Source organism: Dipteris shenzhenensis, chromosome 14, assembly GCF_047967505.1.
Source record: "Dipteris shenzhenensis isolate YYH24624 ecotype China chromosome 14, Dip_SZ_1.0, whole genome shotgun sequence".
Lineage (NCBI taxonomy): Eukaryota > Viridiplantae > Streptophyta > Polypodiopsida > Gleicheniales > Dipteridaceae > Dipteris > Dipteris shenzhenensis.
In genome coordinates this window covers 24,755,848-24,783,273 of record NC_141609.1, presented here as the reverse complement: position 1 = coordinate 24,783,273, position 27,426 = coordinate 24,755,848, and the positions used below count along the sequence as shown (strand labels likewise).

At 42.8% G+C, this 27,426-nt stretch overlaps 2 protein-coding genes across 5 annotated transcripts; one reads left to right on the top strand and one right to left on the bottom strand.

Moving 5' to 3' along the window:
* Nucleotides 1-781: 781 nt before the first annotated feature.
* On the bottom strand, nucleotides 782-4,087 carry LOC147894373 (uncharacterized). Of its 3 annotated transcripts, none has more exons than XM_087384340.1 (4): nucleotides 3,141-3,289; nucleotides 1,734-1,848; nucleotides 1,480-1,610; nucleotides 782-1,257 (listed from the first exon to the last, which is right to left on the bottom strand). In XM_087384340.1, the coding sequence occupies exons 2-4, from the start codon at nucleotides 1,780-1,782 to the stop codon at nucleotides 1,072-1,074; spliced, it is 366 nt and encodes a 121-aa protein (XP_087240466.1). In that variant the 5' UTR covers nucleotides 1,783-1,848; nucleotides 3,141-3,289; the 3' UTR covers nucleotides 782-1,071. The 3 variants fall into 3 exon arrangements, 2 of the variants coding, with proteins under 2 accessions (XP_087240466.1, XP_087240465.1); XM_087384339.1 differs by lacking the exon at nucleotides 3,141-3,289 and adding an exon at nucleotides 3,852-4,087 and having other exon boundaries at nucleotides 785-1,257; XR_015542055.1 differs by lacking the exons at nucleotides 1,734-1,848; nucleotides 3,141-3,289 and having other exon boundaries at nucleotides 1,121-1,257; nucleotides 1,459-1,618.
* Nucleotides 4,088-24,822: 20,735 nt separating this feature from the next.
* Nucleotides 24,823-26,794, top strand: LOC147894372 (mitochondrial import inner membrane translocase subunit TIM14-3-like). Of its 2 annotated transcripts, XM_087384949.1 has the most exons (4): nucleotides 24,823-24,978; nucleotides 25,067-25,245; nucleotides 25,498-25,659; nucleotides 26,655-26,794. In XM_087384949.1, exons 1-3 carry the CDS (start codon nucleotides 24,976-24,978, stop codon nucleotides 25,652-25,654), a joined length of 339 nt encoding a protein of 112 aa, XP_087241075.1. In that variant the 5' UTR covers nucleotides 24,823-24,975; the 3' UTR covers nucleotides 25,655-25,659; nucleotides 26,655-26,794. The 2 variants fall into 2 exon arrangements, with proteins under 2 accessions (XP_087241075.1, XP_087241074.1); XM_087384948.1 differs by lacking the exon at nucleotides 26,655-26,794 and having other exon boundaries at nucleotides 24,824-24,978; nucleotides 25,498-25,867.
* The last annotated feature ends 632 nt before the right edge of the window (nucleotides 26,795-27,426 follow it).

The following is a 27,426-nucleotide window of genomic DNA, read 5'->3' as shown; positions in this document are numbered from 1 at the left end:
GTCATGAAAATTTATATATACTTTTTTAGAGTAAGGTCCATGTTATTGCAAAGTTTCATGAAGGTCAAAATTCATTTTTATGGGAGCATGCACATTTTCACTTTTTTTATTTCTTTTTTTTAGGGGGGCAAAAAATAAGTACTTTTTTATATTATGTCTCACGAGTCAGATAATCACATAAAGTTCCAATTACAATTGGTTTCACCTTTTTGACCATGCATGATGCGCATGTTAAGAAATTATGCATGTACCTTAACATGTATGTGTCTCCTCCCACAAGTTGTCATTAGACAAAGAGCACATTGCATCCTCATTTAGACTACCTTCCTTGGCAAGATAAGCTTGTGCAAGACTCAGACCACTTCCGAAGTTCCTAGAGGACTTTCTTTGTTACTTTTTGTACCGCGTGGAAGATGCAATTAGCCTGCAACTAGGCCCTCCTTTGGTTCTTCAACCAAGTTGTATATTTCTATCTCACACACCCTTTATGGCCTAGAGGACATTTAATCCAATACTCAAATGTCAAATCACTCTACTTTTGTAGAGCAACCCCATGTTATAATGCATGTCATTGTTACTCTTTGTGGTTGCATATTTATATTTCACACACCCTTTCTTCCCTTCAGTGCATGTACATATGCATGGGCCATATCTTCCTACACCTAAATACATGTTCTTCATAAATTTTAAGTCCATTTTACATAAAACCATATCATTCAAATCCTACAGTTATGTTAAGCTGTGCAAGTGAGTATGCCAAGATATATTTTGCAACCAAATATGAGACCTCAATATATATTTATTGCTCGTGTAAAATAGCACAAGAAGTCCTGAATTTCTGGGCCAAAATCAAGGAGCTTAAAATTGCTTGCACAAATTTGATGCATTAATCACATATACGATGCTAATAAAGGATACTTGTAGAATGCAAATGCAAGAAAATCTAAAGTATAGAGGTGGAAACATTAGCATCGTCAAAAATTAAGGAGCTGAATCCTTTTTACTGAAAATGCTGCTAGAATTTGTCAATTCAGTCTCTCAAAAGGTTCCATGGGGCTCTAGGAGGAAATACTAGAAACCCCTTGACTTCAGAAAATCAAGAAATTCACCCCAACTCAAACCTGTGCTGATGTATTGTGGATTACTTGGATTGAAAGGACCTTGCATCCTATCAATGGAGTTAATAATTGCAGTTGGTGGAAGGACCGCTTCTCCTGAATCTGCTGATGTAGCTCTCATCAAGGATGAAGATTGACCCTAACCACGACACACAACATTGAAGCTTTCAAACAGTGACATGCCACGTACCCATGCAAGCATCATCAGCACTTGACTGCTGTCCCATATAAAGAGTAGGAACCCCAAAGCTATGCAGACAATATTTAAGTTAATGAAGCATAAGCAGAAAACAAAAAAGGAAGCATAAGGACCCAACAAACAAAGTACATTGTAACTTACAGCTGAGAGAGTTTACCGTACTTTAAAAACAAGAACCTCATCTTCTTCGCCATCCACCAAAGCATGTACGAGTAGTATTTCTGATGGCACCTTCTCGGTATACTTTTCGAGTATGCCCATGTGAAAAGATGGGGTTTGGGGACCAGAGGCAGCTGAAACACAACAGGTGGCAAGATTGGCTTTAAAGGGCCTCAATGTAAATGAAGAAAGGCGGGGAGAAACTTTGGGGGCAAGCATATGAGAGTAACGCATATGTACTATGAGGGCAGACTGACAAGGAAGCTGAGGGTAATATAAAAGATGCCTTGACATCACGGCCTCCATTGGCAAGCACAGGACAAGAAGAGGAATCAGTACACCTGAATTTGATCAGAACGACTGGAAGCTCACCTGCATTCATCAGTAATAACGCTTGTCAAATTACACATAACAAGATAGTTTGATCCTTCGATAGGTTTGAATGTTACCCAAGCAAGCATAGCAGCAAGCTGAACTTGGCGCATGAACGCTTGAACCTTTTATGATATGTTAGAAGGAGAAGTGGGATAATGCATAGTTATCACTCAAATCGGTGTGTGAGCCTGTGAGTGCACGTGCATGTGTGGATGCATATCCATGTACATGATGTGTGTGTGTGTCTGCACAGGCTTACATATGTGGTGCATTTCTTGTATACTTTCATCGCAAGACTCAAGGCCATACTAGAGTCATACTTTGTGAGCCCAAAGGAATTACTTCCCACACCTCATCCTTATCATACCCAATAAAGCCTCTACCCAGAGAAAGTCCAAAAACTAGGTAGGAAGAGACAAGAGCAGTAAGGGGCTAGAAAGGGCCCAGGAAGAGGAAAAGGTGGAGGGCAGCAAAAGCAAGTCAACATAGAAGCAATAAGAAGAGAGCCAACTCAAGAGGGCGGCAAGGGAGTAGCCTGAAACGGCCCACTAGATGGTTACCTTAAACAGCTTGCTTGAAGTCTCAAGCAAGTCAACATAGAAACGAGGAAAAGGCACAACTAGAGAGAGCAGTGAGTAGCCTGCAACAGCCTGGTTCTAGGCTCCAGCAGGAAACAAGTATATTCAACACAAGCGCAGGCCCTTGAGCAGGTCAGCCTCCAACAGGCTGCAGGCAGTGGCTCTCTTAAAACAAGTTGCCTGAAGCAAGTTCAGGCAAGACCAAGTAGCAAGCAGAGGTTGGAGAGCTGAAGGCAACTAGCAAAGCATTGAGGCACACCAATAAGTTATTTTGGATAGCTAGAAATTCAATCTACAAACGCCACAAGAAGAAAGCATTACAAGGCTGCTGCAAAATCTTCCACTAATTGACGCAATTAGTGGATTTCCCGTGTACATGTTTGATACAAACTCAAACTAACAGTGACAAATGTCTTCGTAAGGCTAGGACATAAGAGAGAGAGAGAGCAGCAGACATACATATTACACGCAAGCACGCACACAGAGGCAAGGATTGAGAAAGAGAGATGAGAACAGAGAAGATCTTTAGAAGATGACACGCAACAAAACTGAAAAGTAGGAAAGAATATCGGGCAGAGCAACACCTATGTTCTCTTAAATGAAACCAGACAAACCCTTGCTCTGAGAGAGGCTATTCAAACCAAGCGACACTGCACCAAAACATTGCTGAAACATTTTGAAAGGCGGGTGATTTGTTCAAGCAAACTATACCTAAGAAAAGCGCAATGCCCCTGTAAATGGCACGAGGATGCTAATTTTAATAACAGGTATTGGTATTTTGTAATCCCACTGTCTGACATTAAGTTTTGAGGAGAAAGACTCTTCAATCATGCTCGTGTAAGTGCATGCATTCTGATACGTGGCACATGTTATGAATGCCAAGTAAGGAGAGATGGCCTTAGTTCTTCCCTTGGAAGTTTTAATAAGCCTTTCATAAAGAAAGCAGCATGAGAATCTCAGTAAAAGAGAAAAGAACGTAGCCCAGCAGATGTTGGGTGAAGAGGGGGAAAAAAAGAAACTGAAAACCCATGTCAGGGACGCTATTCACAGCAACCAGCTTATGTTGTTTGAGCAACGAGAAGGAAGACCCTATCCTCCAGGGAGGCTAAATATTCTGCATGAAGTTGAAGGATTTATCTGGCTAAAGACATTTACATGGTAATCCCACAGCAGACTATCTCAATCTAATCGGAGAAAAAGAAGGATCCTAAACTAGACGCATAGAGATTTATTTTGCTTCACTGGTCACACTAATGATCAAGTTGCAGAAAAGTGTAATAATTCTAATCCACTATTACGTATTCACCAAAGAAAATGCCGGATGATTGGAGCGTCAGCTGGGTGAATAGAGCCTACGTTTTCGATCAGAACGTAGACGCTCGAATATCACATAAAAATAAGGTTTAACAGGTGACTTACAACAAGCGCTATCCCTGGTTGTTTTGGATCGCAGAAACTTTCTTCACATACGTATTCTTTCCTTGCTCCACTCGAGTGTAGACGAAGGGCCCCTATTTTGAGGGAGAGCGTCTCACCCACATTCAATAGGCTATAAGTCATTTCCTTAAGTGTTACCAGATGTTTGTGTGGTCTCCGTCATCTTTGGATAAGGGTGTGTATGTGCCCATCTTGAGTTCAAGCCCTAGGGGCACCTCACGATTCTATCTTGGCCACCCAGTATGGGGGCGCTATTGGTACTTTCCATTTCAATACAACACAAAAATATTAATAATTATTATTATATGTTTGCCACTTCTCTCTCTCCTATGCATGCTCCTGAGCTCTTTAGTGCAAACCATGCGGGGTCTCTCTCTCTCTCTCTCTCTCTCTCTCAGCCATCATGCTAGCTAAGACATGAATCATATCTCTCGTACAGAAGCTCTATATCAATACATGGCATGCCTTCACAATGTAGGGACAATGGATGCACGCCAATTCCCCATGGAGGCAACAAAAAAATTTAGGATGGCATAGAGAGGGGCTCAAGTGGATGGACCGATAGGGTATGGATATCCCAAAAGACAAAGAGGAAATCCGAGAGCTAGACATGTAGAAAACGCTGCAGAAATTATAGCAATGAACGCTTAGGAGCGTCACTCATACTTCGGTCCATCATGTTTCCCTCGAATTTGGAAGGCTTTACCATGCCCTTTCAAGCTCATTCTCAAGTCAAAATTCTTCTAAGAACGAGTGTTACAAAAATTTTGTGAAGGCTCCTCCATCATTTTCCACCAACATTCCCAAACAGTGTTCTAACCAACTGAAAAACATATTCCCCAAAGCCTAACTTGTCAATCACTGCCTCAATAAAGTCCCACCTTATCCTATTGTAAGCTTTGTCCAAGTCAAAGCTGAACAAAATACACTCTTGATGAGTAGCCAATGCATAATCCAAACCGGCAGAAACATTTAAAGCATTCTCGAAACTATCTTGAGATTTTATGAAACCAGTCTTCTCCTTGTCCACCACCTGCTTACATATATCCCTGATTCTCAATGCCAACGCCTTAGCTAGAATCTTATAAGTAGTACTCAGCATAGAAATGGATCTCCAATCCCCCACGCGCATCCTTGTCTCTTTCTTCGAGAACAATTTAACCAAGCCTGTGTTTACACCAACAAACAAACACCCCAATTTTATTGATTCATTTACCATATCTAAATAGTCCCCACTTAACACCTCCCAAAATTCTTGGAAGAATTTTGTTGTCACTGCATTCGGACCTAGAGACTTTCCTTTTTACGCTAAATAAAGCATTCCCAAGCTCTTGCACATCAAATGGCTTGGCTACTTCTTCGCTTTGGGTGGGGCTAAGGGCTAGTTGTAACTCTTCAAGAGTTCTCTGTAAAGACTCCTGCCATTTATCATCTTTCTGACCCTCCGTACCCATAATGGCACGAAGATCCTTTCAGAACACATCTGCTTGTAAATATTTCTCCATTAACATCTTGCACTCTGTCAATTGATTCTCTAGTAAATTTACCCTTTACAGATTGGAAAAACATTTTGGAGGGACCATCCCCAACCTGCAACCACAACTATCTACTCTTGAGACGCATCCTTTCCACAGTAGTTTTTATAGAGGCCAAATCTTCTTCTACATCAACCAACAATGTTGAAACCATAGGATGGCATAGAGAGGGGCTCAAGTGGATGGACCGATAGGGTATGGATATCCCAAAGGACAAAGAAAGCTAGACATGTAGAAAATGCTGTAGAAATTATAGCAAGACTTTTGAACAAAAGTGGAGCAAGATATCAGACTAATGGAGAAGCACAAAATGCGAACACCTCAATGGAGATATCCCAATGTTTAAAAGCCACATAATTGAAGAGTTACGTTGTTGATTGGAGAGTGGAGGGAGTGAGGTTGGTTAGGGTTTGGGTTTGATGCAATTGGAATAACTTCTACACAAACAAGAATGTGAGGTACATAAGGTGATTTTATTTTTGTTGATGATTTTATTTCTTATGCACTTGACAAAAGTATACTTTTACTTGAGGTGTTGAAAACAATAAGGCCTCTTTTAGTTCTTCAATGGTTGAATTTAAAAATGATTTTCGATGTAACTTGCATGATGTTTACCCTTTAAGAGAGAAGTATATATTTTACCCCTTAATAGATGGTTTATCCCTTAAGAGACAAGTAGATCATAAAATTGATATCTTTCTTGGTGGGACATATAATATCATAATAACAAATTGGTATGGATCCTAAAAGGCCATTCTAGACCAGCCATATCTGAGAAACCTAGAGGAACTACATATACTCTTAGGTTTGTCTAAACTTTACAGGATATTCATCCAACAGAATGCTAAGGAATCTATTTTGATAATTGATCCATACGGAAGGGAACTACCTTCATTTGGGACGAAACTTAAAAGAAGAGTTTTCAATTCGATATTTAATTGCAATATCAAAAGGGGAAATTGAATGTGGTAGCAAATTGCCTAATCCAAATGCCAATGGTTACTGAATTCAGTTCTACTTAAGTTCAAAATGATTTCCTAAAATTTGTAAAAGGGAAATGTGAGTGTGATCCTCACTTTTTTGAATATATGGAAAGAAACTATGAAGAGGGGTTGAATAAGTCAAGGAGCTTTTGTTCAAGATTCACATGGTAATGGTGACATATTACAAGTTGGTGATAAAGGGCTTAAGTGGAAAAAATGTAGTTATTGAATGGAAAATGGCTACCGACTAAAACTCTACAAAGGTAGAGTATGTGTCCCAAATAACAATAACATTAGGCACCCAAATCTTTTTGAGTGCCATGATAGGCCCAATGTAGGACACTCAAGAATTCAAAAGACATATGCAATTCTGAAAAGACAATCCTTTTGGCTCGGAATACATAAGGACATATGCACTTCTGAAGAGACAATCCTTGTGGCTTGGAATACATAAGGACATCCAAGATTGTGTAGTGAAATGCTAAAAATGCTAGGTCAATAAAGCTGAACATTTTAAGGTAGGCGTCTTCTACATCCTTGGAGACTTCATCTGGCAAATGGGAAAGTACCTCCATGAATTTAATTGTTGGATTTCTAGGACATAGAGGGGGCACAGCTATGTGTGGGTTTTCATGGGACCAGATTCAAATTTTCCTTTATTTTATTCTAATTTTTCCTCTTTCTCTCAATTTTCACCTCTTTTTCTCCCCATATTTTCCCTTAAAATTCCCCTTTAGTTCCCCTTAAAATTTCCCTTAAATCTCCCCTTTATTGCCCTTGGTTTTTCCCCATAATTTTTCCCTAACACCCCCCCCCTTTCCTGTTCACTACTTTTGAACTACTTACTCTCTCCCTCCTCACAGCTACCTCGTTCCCTAAAATTCCCCTAACTACTATATACCTTAACTTACTCTTAACCCTAGCCTACTCTTACCCCTAACCCGACTAGCTATATCCCCGCACACTCACCCACCTTTCCCCCTCCCTCGACTATCATTGACCCAATGGCCAACTACCTCGACTATTGACCTTTCCTTCCCTCTCGACTATGCCCAACCACCTTTAAATACCCCCCTCCTCATCTCTTTCTCCCTGCCTACTTCAGTGGCTGCTCTACTTGATCCGCTAACTGGTTACTCTACGCTCTGCTACATCAACCTGCCATTTGCCTTTGCTCTACCAACACTCTACTTGCTCGATCCACTTACTTTGCCGTTCAGCCCACGTTCGTTCCACTTCTCGACTACCGTGCCTTCCGTGCTCCCTCCCCCTATTGCACTAGTAGCTCTTTCACCTTCATGCTTCAAATGCATGCTCATGTGGATGGTTCTCTCGCTGGCCTACCCTTCTCACCCTGCCTCGACTATGGTGCCTCACTGCCTCTAGCTTGTCTCTCGTTGATTCTCTCCCACTACTCTTGGTGCATTTATTGTCATGCCCCTTGCTCTTCTCTAATCACATGCTTCTATGATTTTTATGGACTACTCCTTGAGCACTCCTTGACGTTCACTAGTCTTCTCACGATTCGGGCCACCTCCATTTCGCCATCGAACTATCTTGCGATTTCTCCAACCATCACATTATGGACTCTAAGGTCATTATTGCCACGTGTTATCCCCCCCCCCCCCCCCACGTACTCACTCTCTTCAAGCACTTATACCATTCCCTCTCTCTGGATGTGCACAGTTTTCAAGCAAAAACCTACGAGCAGAAAAGTCCGAGTGATAATTTTTTACATCAACCATGCTTGTATATTTCTCAAAGGATTATACAATTCTTTTTTAATAGCCATATACTTACTTATTTTTCATTATAACCCTCATTTTAGAGAACATCATCTATTTATGAACAAACAGTGAACACTTTAGAAACTCCTATAAATACCTCCCTACCATACTCTCTTTGAGGATTATGGTAATTCAATCAATTTAAAAGAGTTTCCCTAATCTTTAGCAATCCCATATTTGAAGCTCTCATATAAAAATGTCTACCATATTCCTTGGATGAGTAGGAAAAAGATATTGAAAACCTCATACTTGAAGCCATTATAATCGATCATAAATTAATCTCTAATACATTATCAAATATGGGAAGGCAAGGGAGGTATTTTCAAAATATTCCCAATTCTCCAAACCTAAGTACTTTTAAGGAAATGTGGTCTCTACTGAACTCGTTCCTACCATAATATAAATTAGGGAGAAGTTGTAACTCTCATATACATCTTGAAATCTTCAATTTTTCTCTTTTATAGCTATTAAAAAAAATGTAATTTTAAGCCTACCATTGCATAGATCGTGAGATTTTGAACATTTTTCCTTTTTACAGCTCCTCAATCTGAGCTAAGGAGCAAAAGTTATGACCCCTTCTACGTAGGCTCTCCAAGGGTATTTCGCCGGCGGAATAGGGTTGGGGCAAGCTCTTTAAACCATATTCCTCAAGCAAAATACACTTAGAGAGTCTATTAAAAAGGTATTATATATTTTTGTTAGGTCATCCTGAGGAACTGTAAAGAGGATATTTGCTCAAACTTTCATGATCCAACCAATGGTGAAAGGAAAAGAAAGGATTTTTGAAAGTCGTAAAATAAGTCACCACTTAGACATTATATATGTATAAATTTATATAAAGGTATATTTATATCTATATATATTTATCAATATTTCATATTTACTTACATATTCCTTAAAATAATTTGGATTTTTTTGCTCCCCAAAAATGACGAGCCTATATATTTTGACCCTCCCACCTTTTGTCCGCTCATTGCTCAGGGGTTTTTACTCGAAAAATGGAAACCCCCCCTCTCTCATATCCCTATGCTAATCCCCCCCAGTTTCATTCTTATATCCTTGCTTAATTTCTTTCTTTGATCTTTTTTAAATTAAAAAAATAGCCAAATAGGCTTTACAATGATGGCATGTGTGTGTGAAATCAAATCATGTGCTATCTACCCACTAAAAAATCGGCAATGCCTCTGAACTCTCTGAAGTCTGCTCACTGAACTGATGAACGTCAGGTTTCAGGTAATGCGATGATGTGAAACCATATGTGAGTGTATGGATAGGTACTAGTCGAGAATTTCGGGCATGACTCAGATTGGCAACTTGGGGAGATTCAAAGCATCCCCTCTATGGCGATCTAGTCTACTCTAATCTAGATCCATACCAACCGTCGATCGATGAAAGAACATCAAATAATTCCTTTTCTTTTATTATTTTTAAGTGATGGGTCAGATGCGTAGATATAGAGGCGAGTGTGCATGTAGGAAGTGGTTTTGTCGGCGGCGAGGCTCAAATATGAGTGTAACTTGCACTAAAATGTGCGCATGATTGACAAGGGCGTAGAGCACAAAAAATCAAGCGACTTTCCTTTTTGGAGCGCCCTCAAATTCTTCCCGTATCAAGAGATATGACTTGATCTATGTGGAGGGGCAAAGGGAGTGCAAATGGTGCTCAATGATGATGTGTCACTATGGGTCACATGCAATGATGATGTGGCACTATGCCTAGCAAGAGGTGTTCCTGTGGAGCAATGTGCTGAGGTGGCACAACTGTGTGCACATGCAAGGTGCACAGTGTGCCTGTAGAGTGATAACTGTGCCTACAGGCGTCAGAGTGCCATGTGGCACTGATGATGTGGCAATTGACTAGGATGCTGATGTGGTAGTGCTGACTCAGCTTTGACTGGTCAGTCCTGATGATGTGGCACTTTGACTTAGTAAAAGAATGATGTGGTAGCTGAGGTCAGCCTAATGACATGGCATGCCATCGTGGATGCTAACTTGGTAGAGCATGTGATGTGGCACTATCGATGGTGACATGGCACTTGCTGATTGGACTACTGATGTGGTAGTCGATGATGATGTGGCACTTATTGACTAGACTGTTGATGTGGTAGTCGGTGGTGATGTGGCACTGTGGATGAGATGATGATGTGGTAGATAAGGTGACATGTGGAAGGTAAGATGCCACATGGCAAGATGAGGACCACGGCCTGGGTGTGATAACCCTGGAGGATAGGTCAGTTGGATAGAATCTAGAAGATTTTGATGAAATCTTCAAGATTTTGTTGCCTTCTCCATCGATGTGCATGCCTCTTGCCATGCGAATTGCTGACTGTTCTGAGAGCCTTTGTAGGTTGTTGGCTAGAGCGTGTTGCTAGCATCATTTGATGCGCACCTTGCAAGCAGAAGTGGGCGTTTGCAAGTCGATGGCATTGAGCAGGAGCTCTGCTACTACTGATCGCATTGGCTATTGGAGCCGGTAGAAGGCTATGGGAGTCCGTTGGTTGAAGCTTGTAGGAGGCGTTGTGCTAGAGAAGCCAACAACCGGTGGCTTTTGGAGTGTGTAGAGACGAAGGAGCGTAGGGTGCTGTACTAGAGCAGCTAACAACCGGTGGCTTTTGGAGCATGCAGAGACAGAGGAGTGTTGAAGCGTGGCTCTGCTATGGAGCGTAGTCTGTCTGGGTGGATAGGCTTAGCTACTAACTTCACTGGAGTTGCACATAGGCGACTGGAGGAGTCGAGGTTGTGTAGAGAGGAGCCGCAAGATGCTAGGCGTGTGAGTAGATCGCCTTTGTTGAAGCTCGTAGTCTGGCTACGCTCAGTGTTAGTAGACGCTGAATGCTTGCCTTGCAAACTCAACCATCACTGATGTCTCAAGGGCTAAATCTCGATTGGATCTCATGCATGGAGCCCTTCGTGAAGCTTGAGGTGTTGATGGCAGTCGGAGCTGGAGATGTTGATGGTCCATCGTTGAAGCTGGCTTATTGCAGCTCAAATAGTTGATCAGCCACACCAATAGAGTTGTCGGGGGGCTGCAAGAAGAGGCTTGCAAGTAGTTGGATTCATAGGCAGTTGCAAGAAGAGGCTGGTTCTTTGTAGATGAAACAGCTGTTGTTGAGGCTGGAGGAGACTTAGGCTCGATGTAGAAGTCGCCTTGAGAGGCCTTGAAGGCCGTATGCCATATGAAGATGATCTCAAAACTCGATATTAAAATGCTGGAGATGGGTGTAGGTAGAGCTTCGGGCTCTCTCTCCCTCTCAAAAGCTTTTCTTTCAAATCTCTCTCTCTCTCACAATGGATCTCTCATGAACTCTCGAAAGAGATGAACAAAAATCTCTTAAGGAAAATGGATGGAATTTTCTCTTTCAATGAATGGAATTTTTATCCCTCAATGGAAATCTTTCATCAATGGAATGAAAGATGAACACTCAATCTCTCGATCACTCTCTCACACTCTCAAGGATCGCAATGCCTCAGCAGAAGGCAAGGGAGCTCTAATACCATGACAAAATACAAAGAGGGAAGAGAAGAAGAGTGGAGATGAGGAGAAAGGGCACAACTAGAGAGCACACCACAAATGACTGACTGTACACTAGATTTAGTTAAAAAAATAGAATATATACAAACCCATTTAGGGTTAGGGTTAGGGCATCTGACCCTTTCCTTTATAGCGCTCTATTGGGTTAGTCCTATGCACATATGATCACATGATGGTGCTATGCACACATGATCACATGATGTTGAGTGTGAACTCTCAACACCTTGGATAGGTTAGGTTAGCTTAGCTTAGCTTGAGGCTAGATTAAAGATAACTATGGATCTTAGTAACTAACTATCGTTAGTTGGACTAACTACATTCACACTAACTAGATAGTTAGATTAACTAGGTTAGGCTAGTGACCAATTACAGTAACTGAGTCCCAACTAACTAGTAGTTAGCTCATAACCCTAGTTAGGCCAAAGGTCTAGGTCCATTCACACTTGGACCTAAAGACCAAATGGCCCCTAAATTCCCTTAATTTTAAAGGTCCATTACTTGCTTATTTGGGACCCGAATTGGACCCGGATTGAGCCACAAATTGACACACGAAACCATCAAGCTTCGGGGACTTTTTTCATCAAATCCCACATCATTAAGGCATCCATAACACTCATCAAATTGCGCTCCCATGTGGGTCACTTTTTCGCACCATTTCACTCATAAGATTCCGCCGTGACCTCCGATTCATAATCCGTTTGCACCAGCACATTTTCCCACTCATGTGGGACAATCCTAGGCACATTTTTAACACGATGGTCCCTACTACACTCACGCATCTCTAACACCCCTAACATTTTTTACTCCTTTGGGAGCCTGTATCTTGACCGTTTGAAGACCAAATCGCACCTAGTCTAATGCCAAGGTCCACTCACGTAACGCCCAATCTCAAATGATAATTTTCAAGTCTTTTTACCATCGTTTTCAGTCTCAGTAGTCACTTTTATGTAGACACTGATTTTGACTCGTCGATTGCATATTTTCTACCATTATCCGGCTACGAAGGTCGAGATCAATTGCGAATTTTAAAGTCAAAGGCACTCACTTAAAGGTTACACTTAAGCATTGTGTATGCACCTGAGATCTAGATGAAGACTAGCACCTGCATACGTTCGCAAGCTTTCTTCGGCCCTCAACACTCTTCAAGAATTCAACCTCTCACCATCGACAAGCAGCATGGATGACCTAACAACAAGTGAAGAAGAAATTGGTAATAATGAGACGATCTGCATCCTACATATCACCTTAGAGAACAATGCAACCGCAACAAAACAACAATGGTAGATGACACTATGGTAAATTGGAAAAGCCAAAATACAAAGGACGAGGGGATCCCGCCAGATTCCTTCAACTCTTCGATGCAGCATGTTGTGCTGGAGAAAATCAGTCAAATGAAACCAAAGCTGCCTGGTTTCTGATGGCCCTAACCGATGAGGCTTCGAAATGGTACCTCGACCTTCTCATAGAGGAAAGAGACACATGGGCACTGCTATCTGAGCAATTCAAAAGAAGATTCCAAATAGAAAGGTTGCAAGATGACCCTACATTACAACTAGGCAGCAATATAGATATGCGCAAGAAGGAAAAGTTCAAAACATACTTAGGAAGAATGAAAAGATTAATAGCAAAGTGTGATCCCCATCTGGATGACAAGTACCTCATAGCATGATTCATCTCTGGCCTGAAAAAATCCATTTGCAAGGACATGAAAAAAGTCAGCAGCTATGCACATTTCAACGACACTCATGAAGCTACAATTGACATTGAGGACGGCATGACAGATTCTGATAGCCACAGTGATGGCTATAAATCAATTCAACGCGACAAGAAATCTTCAAAGAATGGAAGCGCTTCCAACAAAGATCACACCACCGAGGACAGAGTGGAAGCCATCGTCCTAAGAGTAAAAGATGAAATGATGCAAGCCATCGAAGCTGCATGTGTATCTCAGCCACCACAGTACCCACGGAGAGAAAATGTTTGGTGCCCACACTGTATGGCCAACCATATAGCCAATGAATGCCCAATCTTAAGGAATAGACTAAACCCACTAGAAGTGGCTCAACCCCCACAGTTATGGTGTCCCATTTGCAATGTTGCAGGGCATGATGTAAATACTTATTTCTACAATATGAGGGTAGCACAACCCCGGCCCCAACAATACCAATAGCCACCAACCCCAGTGTACAGACAACCGGCACTAGCACCTAATGCATAAGTGCCACGTCTCAACCCACTCCCGGTGAGAATACAAGTGCCTCAACTAATGAGGAATCCCAATCCTCCGCAATACCCACCACAGGCTCCCAATCTTGCTCCAATAGTTCCGATGCCACAACTCCAACCTAAAGAGTTGGAACCTACTATGAGTATGAAACAGAATACCTTATGTACTACATGGATGGTGCCGAAGGACTCATCCTGGTGTATGATAATCAAGTAAGGCCCACCACATATCGAACACAAGTGTTTTGGTTGTGGAGAATACCACCACATAGCAAAATGCCCACACAAGGGTAACCCCATTACATTCCAACCTGTGTATAGGGAATGCAGAGTTGGGAATGCTTGCATGGATTGCCAACTAAGAATAAAGCCTCAACCAACCACGGAAGTAAAACCTGATGTACCCCTAGGGATGATAAGTGTGGAAAATCATAGTGTGGCAACACAAAGTGTAGCATCACAACCAGTCTTGATCATAACAAGACAGCAGAAAGAAGCAACATGGCAAAAACTCCTTTCTGCTCAAAAAGAAAAGAACCCTCTGGCAAAACAAGCCATGCCAACCCCACAACACAGTGAGACCATGCCTAGCACATCCACAGAAAGTGCCACCCAAGGAGCCAAGTAAAGATACCCCTATGTTGAAACTGAAAAGGCACATTACCACGCCTTGAACAAATGGGTACAACAAGAGCAAGAAAATTTTGAGACAAATAGGATGGCAGTAGCAGAGGTCAGAGCACCATCAGCACCCAGCATTGACACAGTGATTGATCCCAACAACTTCCAACGGGTAATAGAGCAACATGCAAAACATCCCCAATTGGATGGCACCGTACTAACAAGCTTGATAAGTTGCCCTGTCACAATGTCAATTGGGACCTTACTAAGAAATTGTTGTACAATATGGGAGAGTTTCAAAGGATGGATCAAATCTTCACAATACTCCCCCCCACCTGAAGAAGAGGAAAAGGTAATTTCAGTAAAATTCGGTGCTAGGGATGACATAAAAAATGTAACCATCCTGCTGGAGCATAAAGCCTTTGGTCAATACCTAGCAATAGTGGATGGCGGAGCTAGAGTAAGGAGCTAGAGTAAACATTCTGGCAAGAGAGCTATATGAAGAATGGGGCCTACCTCCAACGCAGAAGTCCACATTTAACATCTGCCTAACTGACCACACAAAAATGAAGCCATTGGGTACTATTGACAATGTGTCAACAAAAATTGTTGGAGTAAGGTTCACTCTCCAGTTTACTATCTTGGAACTTCCCAAGGGAGCCACAGCATACCAGATATTGTTGGGAAGACCATGGCTTTGGGAAGCATCGGTACTCCATGATTGGGGCACTGATAGAATCACTATCCAAAATAGAGAAATTGTCGTCAAGATAAATCTAGGAACAGGGGAAATCAAACCCACTATTCCTAGAAATGTTGAAGACAATTCCTCCACTATAGCCACCAGTCATGCATCCCCTATACCTACCATTGTATTAAAGCCCATAGAAGGGGATACACAAAGTGACATCAGTAATTGGATACAAACATTAATTACAATAGATAATTGTAAAACAACACATCTAATGTTGCCAGATGTGGATGCTCAAATGATACAACTAGAAGCACCAATCTGGGATGATGAATCAGAAGTAGTGGGAATGCCAGTCTTCATGACAAGCATCGAGTGGGACAATGACCCTGAAGAGTCCATAATAGAAGGCTATGGTGCCGACGTAGATTGGGATATGGAAACAGAAGCTGATAATGCAACCTTGGAGGGCCAAGTATTTGACAATGACTTGGCCTATAGGCACTCATGGCCATAGAATACCCCAAGATTGACCCTCTAACACTATCCAATAGCAATCAGTCTAGGAAAAAGAAGGAGGGTGTATAGCGCCAAAAGCCCAAGATAGAGCACTTCAACCAATTCGAAAGAATGTAGACCAGAGTGATAGAATTGTACTTAACTAAGCCCACAAAAGCACCTTAGTCCCCAAATTTTAAATGGGATCCTAAAGGGCTTGAAGGTGTTTGTATGGCCAAAGAACCACTCCTTGGGAGTGCGACTCCTATTGAAAATCCATCATTGGTCTCACAAAGCAAAAATCTTAGAAAGTTCAAACCCAATGTGAGAATGAAGAGTGAAATGATGAATAGTAACAAAAAAGAAGAACGAGGGAACATAGGTGAATTGGACCAAATATCTTCCAGTGGAGCTAGCAGCCAACAAGCAAGCACCTCAAAGTGCCATGAAGGCCTAAGGGAAGTTCCTGATTACTTCAAAAACTACACTAGGGGAGAAGCCACAATAGCAATGCCTAGGCCAGTTAGGGAATCAGAGCTCATGAAAACAAAGAATATTGAGGATACCCCAGTTTATGAAGGACCAGCCAAGACAAGGAAATTGAATCTTGCCTTGGATGGAGAAGAAGAAAAGCATGTATACATCGGCGAGCAGCTCATTCTAGAAGAAGAAAAAGAATTGAAAGCATTGCTAATGGAATATAGAGGTTGCATGGCTTGGTCCTACAAAGAAATGAAAGCAATTTCCCCAAAAGTTGCAGTACATACCATACCAATAAGGGAAGGATCCAAACCAAAGGTATGCGGGCCTTAGAGGACAAATCCCAAATATGGCACCCATGTCTATGAAGAACTAGAAAAATTACTAAATGTTGGTTTCATTGATGAGATCGAACATACCAATTGGGTGTCACCAATTGTGATTGTTCCTAAGAAAAACAAGAAGCTCAGAATATGTGTGAATCTCAAGAGCGTCAATGCAGCAGCAATCAGAGATCATTATCCCCTACCATTGACTGAAACAATTTGAGAAAGGTTACTGGGTTCTAAAGTGTATAGCTTCTTGGATGGGTTCAGTAGGTACAACCAAGTACAAATTGCACCTCAAGATTAGGCAAAGACAAATCTTAGCGAGTCAGTCTAAACACTTGTATCGGCAGCACTCACCACATCAAAGGTATAGGAAGCAATGAACTAATCTTCATTGAATTTATGGAGTTGGTCCATCTGTTGTGCAAGAGACTCCTCCAGGCTCAATGCTTTAGACACTGCAATCTAGAGGCTTGGAGCCAGGAACTCCATGGGTCCCATTGCCTTGGTCGCATATGCCATTTTGAATGGGGTTGGGTCAGCGAAAACCTTGTATGTAGTCCAAAAAGCCCATAGAGTAGAATATGGCTTCTAGTCCTGGTTTGTCCGATTCTCATTCATCCCCTTCTTTGTGATTTTCTATAGGATCTTGTTGGTTGACTCCACTTGACCATTGGCCAGAGCATAGTAAATGGTGGATGGCTTGTGGATAGTGTAGTAAATGGTGGGTAGCTTGTGTATGATCATATGCCTCTTGGTAAGCTTTGACATGATGTTGTTAACAAGGGGCCAAGGCCACCTTGGTCACTGATAATTTTGATCGAATATCCCAGTTGGGTCATGATCCTATTCGTAAAGCAATTTGGCCACCACTGAGGCCATCGAGTTGTCTTGCAAACATGCCTTAACCCACTTTGTGTAGTAGCTAGCTTAACAGGCCGATGAGGTCTAAATCCCATTTTTGGAAGGGCAGTGGGATAGGACTACGTTGTGTGGAATTCGATTTTTAATGGTTGGTGGGCCCAACCTCTGGCATGCATCACATTGCTTGGCAAATGCAAAGGAATCATCGAGAACCATTGGCCATCCTGGAGTATCTTCCAACCATTACTGTCATTGGAAAAATGACCTCTTGCCAATGCTTGGTGTGCTTCATGCAAAACTATAAACTATTTATGTGGTGGTACGCAGTAGCGGAGCACCTTGTCGGGGCCAAGATGATAAAGTGACCCTATAAAAATCTAAAAATTTTGACTCGAGAGGGTTAGTCACATGTGCTTGTCTCAAGACATGTGTCGATTGGGCATGTCGGTTGCCACGAACTGGGACATGTCATTGTACCATGTAGGTACAATTGCCAATGTGTCTTGCACTAGCTTCTCATCCTACACCATCAATGGTGCTCTGTTTGGCACCTCTACTGGCATGTCTTCATGTGCCACGACTGCAACTGCAAATAGGTTTGCATCTGAAAAGTCATCCACAAATAGATTGGGTCCCTCTCACTCTCTAATTGGGATAGATAGTCAATGATCGCATACAAACTACCTGGAGTATGTACAGTAGAAAAATCAAAATCCTACAACAACAACATCCAATGAGCTAGCTTACGTATTTAGGTTGGGCTTCTTGCAAGGTACATGAGCATGCGATGCATGATCCACATGAAATGTGAACCAGTTTGCTAAGGAGGTAGTGTTGGAACTTGTTGAAGGCATAGATCATGTTGAGAGTGTGTAGTAATTTCTCTAGCGATCGACTAGCATAATAGACTGGCCAGTACCACTCTTTGGTCTTTTGTTGCATCAAAAACCATGCCAATAACTATGTCAGATGCATATACGAACACATGGAATGGTGACTTCTAGTCTGGGGTTTGGATGATTAGAGCCTTAGTGTGCATGAGATTTAGATATCGATATGCATGGTCACACTTCTCAGTCCACACCAAGGGCTTTGTGCTAACCTGGGCATTAAGAGGTGTGGCTACATCTGTGAGGTATTGGAGCATCCGGCTATGCCACTAAGCTTGGCCCAAAAACCTAGCCAATTGCTTGCCAATGGTTGGGCAGTCAGCTTTGCAAAGTTGCGGCCTTGGCTAGATTGAGGGCGATCCTATCTTTGGAAGCAATTTGCCCAAGTAGCATTCCGCTATGAAGTGCAAAAGTGCACTTAGCTAGAAGCTGTACTTTTGCACTTAGCTAGAAGCTGTAGTCACGGGCTGCACAACACTTGGTGAGTCACAACTCAAGGTGATGGGGGTGCTCTATTTGGTCACCAAAAATGTTGAAATTGTCCAAGAAGATTCTCATGAATGGCATTAAGTATCCATCAAAGATTTCCTACACAAGTCATTGAAACACTACCCGTGCATCCTTGAGGCCGAATGTCATAACACTAGATACAAACACCCCCCATTTAGTAAAATGAACATTGTTTTCTCTTGATCTTACTTGGCCATGCCAACCTAGTTTAGCCAACTGAGCCTATTGAGGAAAGAGTACATCTCTTGGTCAGCTATACAACAATTAACATTGAATTCAGCAAGGGGATAAGGAAGGGGTCAGTAATAGTTGCGGCATTGAGCCTATAATGGTCCAAACTTATTTGTGACTTGTTCTTCTTATTGGGCATGATGATTATTGGGGACAACCATGTATCCCAATCAATGGGGTACATAAACCCCGGGTGACCCATGTGTAGCCCATAGAATAGCTTGGGGTAAAAGAGGCCCCAACCTCCCCTCATACACTTAGGGAGTTGGTATGTAGCCCCCCACCTCGTCGGCTTGTGCTGCCTCAAGTACTCGAGTAGCAAGTTGGGCCTTTCAAGAAGGAGGAGCACTCTTTCCATGCTCCAAGCTGCCCCCCCAGTTGCTTTGTGGAAGACTTTGTTATCTCTTTATTGGGTCTTCAGTGTTGACACCCCACGTGGGATGGAGATCTCTGCGAAAGTAGCTTTCATCGGTGCTGTCGGCGAGTGTGTGGTGCAAGCTTCTCTAATGGAGCTTGGCCAAACTCTCTTATAGGAGAGTGTGTGGTGCAAGCTTCTCTAATGGAGCCGGAGAGTGTGTGGTGCAAGCTTCTCTAATGAAGCTCGACCAAACTCTCTCTTGTAGGCAGAGCCCTAGTAGTGAACCAGGTACTCCTAGCCACATCCTAGCATATTGCATCTTGCTAGTGTTTTCACAGAGGTTGCATGGGGTAGTACGACGTTTGGTACGCAACTTCCTTTGGGCAAGTTTAGATGGCACTCGTAACATGAGTGCTAGAGTGGCATGGTAGGTAGTAATTTTGCCACTAGCCCAAGGGGGCCTCAGCATCATTGACCCGTAGTAGATGCAGAGTAGAGGCCTCTTGGGCAAACTAACAATTCGAGGTCTCGCTCCAGGCTTGGAGCCCTGGAAACTCTTGATGCAATGTGGGTTACTCAAGAACATCCCGCTTAGAATTGGTCTATGGCATTCGTCTATCGAGTGGATTTTCTCACCTGCACCCCTCACAAGGAAGGGTTTCCTGCTGATGAGAAGCCTATTCCAAGTCTGGAAGCATTTATCGCTTGGTCTTATTAGTAGAGATGACCCCACTTTAGGGAGGAGTTTGAGAGGCAGGCATTGCTATGGCTCTCGGAGGTCTGGGATAAAGAGGGGTGCATGTTGGAGCAATAGACACATATTAGCTTGGCACAATGAGATAGTGGCCCAGCACACTCCTTTGGGACTTGGAGGTACCATTGTCACATTTTAGAGGAGCTAGGGCTAGGGCAATTGAGATTGAGACAGCGATTTTGAACTCTTGGTGGGAGAGACTAAGCACACCGTGGACTCTTGCATGGACAAGGTGCCTCTCAGGGTCTAGTTCTTCAAATAGACTCTTTGATGTTTCCAGCGCAATCTCTACAAAGTAGGGGAGGGAGGCCTACCGCTAGTAGAGATGGATACAACACAATGGGACTTGGATGGACTCACTTGGCAAAGGGTCAGGATTGTGGGGTGGCTAGGCAAGAACTGGACCCAGATACAGTTCTCTTGAATGCATGGACTTGGGGGATGGTCATGGAGGGGGCACATGTGTTCTCGAAATGGCCCAAACGTCTTCTTGTGCCTGCCAATCGATTGGCTCTTTATCTTTCTTGATGGAATGTTTGTTCGGCATAGGACCCTACAGAATCTGCATCACCCTTGTCTTGACATTGGTCGTTCAATAGCATCATTGGTGTACCTTTCATCCGGCTCATCTAGAGCGACAATGTGCACTGTGTTCACGTGAGGAGCAATAGGAGAGGTCATGGCTGCTTGACGTCGTTTCAACACACGAATGCACTTCCCAAAGACCATAGATTGAAAGCCACTTGTTGCTGAGCTTCGAGAGAAAGTCATGAGTGATGGCAGGTAGAGTGGGAGAAGCACGAGGATGCACATGCATCCCCATCACCTTGCATGCTCTTTAACTCCAATTAAAGCGTCCAAAGTTTGAGTCCTACTAACTTTTATGCTTGCCACCACAGGTTGGCCAATCCAAGGCTGGGATTCTTGATGCTGCAAGCCCGGAGGAACCGAATTTTCTGTTGCAAAGCCCGCAAAAAAACAAGGTGAATAAATTCATCTAGCTTGTCCAAATTTCCATGAATTGCACGGGGTGGAATGCAGGGAGGAAGGTAGGATGGGAGGGAGAGGAAAAGGGAACAAGGATTGATCTTGTATAGGCCGAAGTAGGGCTAAGCACCATCGATTAGCTTAATCACTTGGAACTGCGACGATGACAGATGGAACCGGCATGGAAAAGGAGTCGACAAGCAGAAGTCAGAGGGTTTGCACGAAGCTCTTCCAATGGAGAAATCGAGAGGGGAGGGAATTTCAAGGAAATGAGAGATATTCTATTTGTACCTACTCTAATGGCTCCTCGCTCTTCAAAATTTTGTATCTACTCCCAATTCAACCCAAACCCGTTGCAAACAAGAGCTATTTTTTTGAAGAAAATTCTGAGAGAGGTCTAGGTGCATGGGAGGTGGTCTAAGAGCCTAGGTGAGAGGTGGTTTGAGATTGAGAGAGGGCCAATTAATGCTATGCCTTCCTAAATTTTTGTTAACCTAAGTTAAGGGACTCAATTCCTCTTGTCCTCCCTGCCTCGTCGCCTCACCCTCCCTAGTTGCCTCGCCGACTCAAGCCCCTCACGATCACTGATTCCTCTCTCTCGATGTGGTTTCTCGTAGATATTGGCTTCAAGAGTGTATTTCTTGTCCCCCCCCACCTCTATCATCATCAATAATGGCTTCCAAATGCGATTCAATGAGGCTCCCACTGAGGACACTAACCTCGGGTTTGTAGTTCCAGAGTGGGATGACAAACATTTAACCCACAGATATAGAACTCCTCAAGCTTCCTGGCCTTCCCACCCTCCCTCAAACCATCATCCTCCTTTCCCTTCGCCCTAATAAACAGAGTAGCTTCCTCAACTCTCAGCACAACTTCCAGAATCCACTCCCTCCCACTCACAGTTCAGTGTTGCACCACAACTTTCGCTCAGCCACTATTGTCTTGCCCTTTCCACCACTGCTACCACAACTCCTACTCTGCTACTACCACCATTGTTGTCTTCCCCTTTCACCACTACTACTTGTCTACTCTTCCCAAGTTCCCCCCTCGCTCATAAACCATCCCCACTGTCTCTCAGAATGTAGGGGATGCGTGCCTTTCTATTGTGTCGCCATAGTGGGGAGCGCCTCTCCTTCTAGTCTCCCCGCCCTCATATACGCATGTGAACTTTCTACATTTGAACCGTCTTAAATTCAACGTTAATTCCATTGATTTCACCTTAAGTTAATTCGCTGGCTCTGCAAAGTTTAGGTGAATTTTTCCCATGAGCACATGCTACTAATACTAATGGCCATTTTCAATATTGTGGGCACCTATTATTCTCTACTCCAAAGGAGCACACAAAAAACAAGGTGGGGATCCCACTAAGGCCCTACAATGCAATTCCACACAAATTGCAGTACAAGCAAACAAACAACCGAGGAACGAAGCAATACCTTCTGCAGTGCTTTCTGAAGACAAGGAGAATGTACGTAAAAGCAAGAGGGACAAAAGAAATCTAGCCAAAACAAAGGCAAACAAACGATCGAAAGGGAAAATTCCGTGCGTATAATGCAAAAAGACAAAGAAAGATAATGTTCAATAAGTAAGAATCGATGGATGAAGCGACAGAAAAGCTTACTGATCAATTGAAGGAATGTTGCGTCAAGATTCGAGAAGGTCGATGGAGATCAAGAGATCCAATGATGGACGAAAACCCTAATGAGACAGACCCAAATCGATAGAAACTAAGAACTAACCTAATCTCTAGCCCTTCCTCTTTCATCTTCTCGATGGCTTCCAGGACCGTTTGTCCATTGTGGGTTGTCAAAACCATGGCATAAGTCCCTCCTTGCAAGCATCTTCATATTGGCAAAGCCGCTTCCTTTGTTGTTCCTGTTACTACATCAACCGTGTCTTTGGTCCACCACGTGATTAGGAACAACAGTGCATCGTTGATCAAAGTTTTCTTCAGTGCTAGTAACCTCTCCTCACAACTTTGACAATGCTTCAAACTCTCTCGACCCATCTTGCCAAACACCATGCAATCAGTAGCTATAGAACATCATGCATGACTACAAGCATGCAGAAATAATCAAGCTACATCTATTTCTTCTATATGCACAATCTACAATTCTCTCTCCTAATCGGAAGAAATGACTGCCAACCCAAATCTGTTTGCATGAAATACTCAAACGCATAACGGAATTTCAAAATTTGGAGTTGAAGACAAATGAAGAAGCCAACTGATGCTTGCAAACTTGTGGTCACAAATCAACTAAGTTGCAGACTACTTCAGGAAGCAGCTAGAGGAAAATGTGCCTTGCTCTCGAAGATGTTTCTGTCGTTGTGATCAATGGCTGCAAGCCTCTGAATATACATATTCTGTTGCTTTGAGCCACAGGGATTATTACTAGAGACCTATGATTTAGTCGCAGCCTTAGCTTTATTGTGGAGAATGTCATTTCTATTTGAACACCAAATTCAAAGCGATGGAATGGCAAAAACTCTAGAGTCCATGTCATTCCTCTCCTTGTGTATGGGTGCATGGGCGTTCTTCCTTTCTCATCGCCTTCATTTACCACCAACCCGAATTGAGGAGATTTAGATAGACGAGTGTTCAAAAGGAATATCTTGATTGTAAGTCTCTTCGAGAACTAGTTGTTTAATTTTTGACTTTCCCTTTGTCTCTCTCATCCTTCTTTCTCTCAAAATTGAAGAAGCACCTTCCAAATATGTGCCTCAGTTGCCTTGATCGGGCTTCCTCTGCTTCTGATCTTTGATTTGAGCTGCTATTGCATCACTACTACTTCCATTAAATGCAAGAATGAGGGAGTTCAGAGGAAAGGTTATGTGGGAAACTTGCTACTAGAAAGTTCCTCTAGAGGAAAGTTGCTGTATAGGAAAAACTCCTATAGGAAAGTTCCTGGATAGGAAAGTTGCTATATAGGAAAAGCTTCTATATTGAAAACACCACTAACTAACCCTCGACCAACCCTAGGGATTCCACTAACTAGTCAAACTTGACCAATACCAAAGAATCCCCATTTTCCCAACCCAAGCCCAAAAACACCACCCTTTCCTAAGACCCTTAAAGGGCCACAAATAGGACATGGAGGGAAAAATCGTGATTGAAGCTCAAACTATCACTAAGCCCTATTCGCATCTACACTCCCTACCTATTAATTAAAAAATCTACCCGCACCCCTACTCCACTTTTGCAATTAACCTATTGCGTACACTTTAATTGACCTCCTAACTGTTCTAATCGACCTCCTGCCTCCCTGTCGTGATTTCCTCTTCTATCTCTCTCTCTCTCTCTTCCCCTCCACTCACTCACTCTCTCTTTCCCTCCACTCGGCCCTCGTCTCTCCCTCTCTCTCCCTCCCTCCCCTCTTCCTCCCTCCCCCTTCTCCTATTTCAGTTCTGGAGAGCCTTCACAGTCCCTACCTCCTCTCTTGAGACTGCCCTCCTATATATAGCCGCCACCTGCAGAACGTTCTAGAGAAAGAGGCACTTGCAAAACATTCTGGAGAACGAGGCTTCTCCATGAAGCCTCCTACACCCTCCCCTTCTTTGTTAATTGCGCATGAATTAATCGCGCCTCGCCTTTGTCAATCATGTCTCTCCCCCCTCTTCGCACGCTAATTAATTAATTAATAGGCCCAAATTCTAAGGGCAAGCCAAAAAATGCCATAGACCCAAAACTCTAAATGCCGTGGTAACCAAGCAAACTATGGAATGTTAATTGAATGTCTGAGCTTTGAAGCTGTGTGGCTATGGCGGTTGTTATATTGCTTTTATCACAAGCGTCTCATCCCCAATCTCTCATTCTAATCTCTTCGATCAATCATCATGGTGCGTCTCCTTTGCCCTCCCTCGAATTTTTCCCTACCTTCCTGCGAATTTTTCTGACTCTCCCTGTCCTTTCGACTCTCTTCTGTAGGCTTCGCCCCTCCTCGCTGGAGTCACCGTCGCAGCTGCTGCTCTTGCCGGAAAGTTCGGTTTGGAAGCTTGGCAGGCCTTCAAATCTAAGCCCCGAGTCCCTCGTGCGCGCAGATTTTATGACGGCGGCTTTCAACCTGTCATGACGCGACGGGAAGCAGCTTTGATTCTTGGAGTGAGGTATGGCTGGATTTAATTACGGAACGGATACACTTCTTCAAGTGAATCTGTCTTGACATGAGTCTCTCTCTCTCTCTCTCTCTCTCTCTCGCTCTTTCCTGCTCCCTCTATTTACAGGGGTTAGTGCGCTTTGTCCCCTTGTGCGTGACTTTGCGTGCAATTTTCTTAGGGATGGCTCGACTCTTTCAGTAAATCTTTGCGTCTGCTTTCTCTTCTTTCGGTTTTCATGTAGGAGTTCCCTTTCTGTTACAGAGAAAGCGTGGCACAGGCGAAGGTTAAGGAGGCGCACAGAAAAGTCATGTCTGCCAACCATCCCGACATTGGAGGTAGTGATTATTTGGCATCCAAAATCAACGAGGCAAAAGACATGTTACTTGGGCAAACTAGGGGAGGTGCCTCTGCCTTCTAACATAGGTTGCACCCATCGTGAGGGCGCTTTCATCCTTCAAATTAAACGAGACATTCTTTTACCATTAGATTATGGTTTCAAGCATGCCTTGTATATGTGCAAATATATACAGATTGAACGAGCAAGAATAGAGCCAACAAGCAGGAGCCGTGTTCAATAGAAATTCTTTTTTAAGAGAACTTCTTTTGCCCATTTAATGGACACTAACTTTTCATAATTCTGTGCGATTTCACCCATAAGCAAGCCTGAATCCTGTTTCTGGCAATGCTCACTTCCATATTTTATGGACGGAGTTTAAGTTTTTTTTTTTTTTTTTTTTTTTGGGGCGGGGCTAGGGGGGGTTATATTTTGAGGATACTATGAAACAGAGTTTACGAGCTTTACTCTTGGTCTGTCAGGAGGCATGGGGAGTCACCACTTCATGACGATCCAATCAGTAGAAATAAAATGGCCCTTGTGAAAGCCGTTCTATATCTTTTGATGTGATCTTTAGTGCGGTAAAGTAAACACAATTGAGCGAAAGGGTTTTTATCACATCCATGTATCCAGCAGGTCTGAAGCTTGTGAGTACAGTTTGCTTTGCCAGAAGTGCTTTTACAGCAATTTTTTTATGGCTGTCTGTAAGGGGATTGGATTTTGCAGCAATTCTGTGTTGCTTTATTAGTCCTTGATGACAGAAGATGGGACTGTTGTTAATCCAGTGCCTGTGAAGGCCATTATCAATATATCTGTTTGCAGGCCAGTAGTGTTATCTACCCTGATGTACTGTTGTTTATCCAGTGCTTGTTGTGAGGTCATTAACAGTCTATCTGTTAAGCAGTATAAAACAGCTAATTGGGATTTCAAGTATTGAGGTCAGTTAATGGTCTAAGGGGCTGTTAATGTGAGAGCCCTTTGGTCCTCTTGATAGCCTACACAGCCACCGGGTGTGTGCTCTTAGGTAGTTAGAATTTGTACAGGTGTTTATGTGCTTCAAGGTACGTATGCAAACGATTTGCAGGCATGTGCTGTGACGATGTTGAGTGGGCTCAGGAACAAACTGTATGGGGATAATCTATTGGCTTGGGCTCTATCATCGTTCAAGGAGGGATTATGTTTGCCAGGGCAAAGTTGGTCTTTCAGGTTACCAGGGCAAAGTTCTTTAATTGTACCGGGTTCCTGAGATTATGAAAAACATGACGCTCCTGGTGTTGTGTAGCTTTTGCACACGTCTCAATTCTTTGATTGTTGAATATTCTGATTGTGTGCATGTAAGCAATATGTAATTCATCCTTGTTGTGGCAGCTCCACTCCTGCATAAGATTATAACTAGTAGGGAACCCGTGCGTTGCTGAGGCAAAATATGATACATGATACATGCATTATGACCAATGTAAAAAGACTCCCAATCTTAACTCTAGTTTGGTAGCAGAGAAGAGATAGAGATGTCTCCCAAAAAGTTTCCCTTCAAAGCGAGTAATATTTACATTTTTTAATATGTCAACTACTTTATAAATGTAATATCTCACCTCCTAACATTAAAATAAGTTGTGATTCTTCGATGCCTTATGAGTATCTAGAGTTTGAATGATAAAATTAAATCACAAATGTTTCAATGTTGTGGATGTAGTCCATTGATTCCTTGCATGACTTATGCGTCGTCTGAGTGTGTGAAGAGGGTTGGACAAAAGTAGTGGCTCATTTTTTGCTAATTCTCGATTATTTCATCTCCATGATGAGCACAATTATTTTGGCATTGGAACAATGATTCCTTCGCGACAATAGTTCTAGGT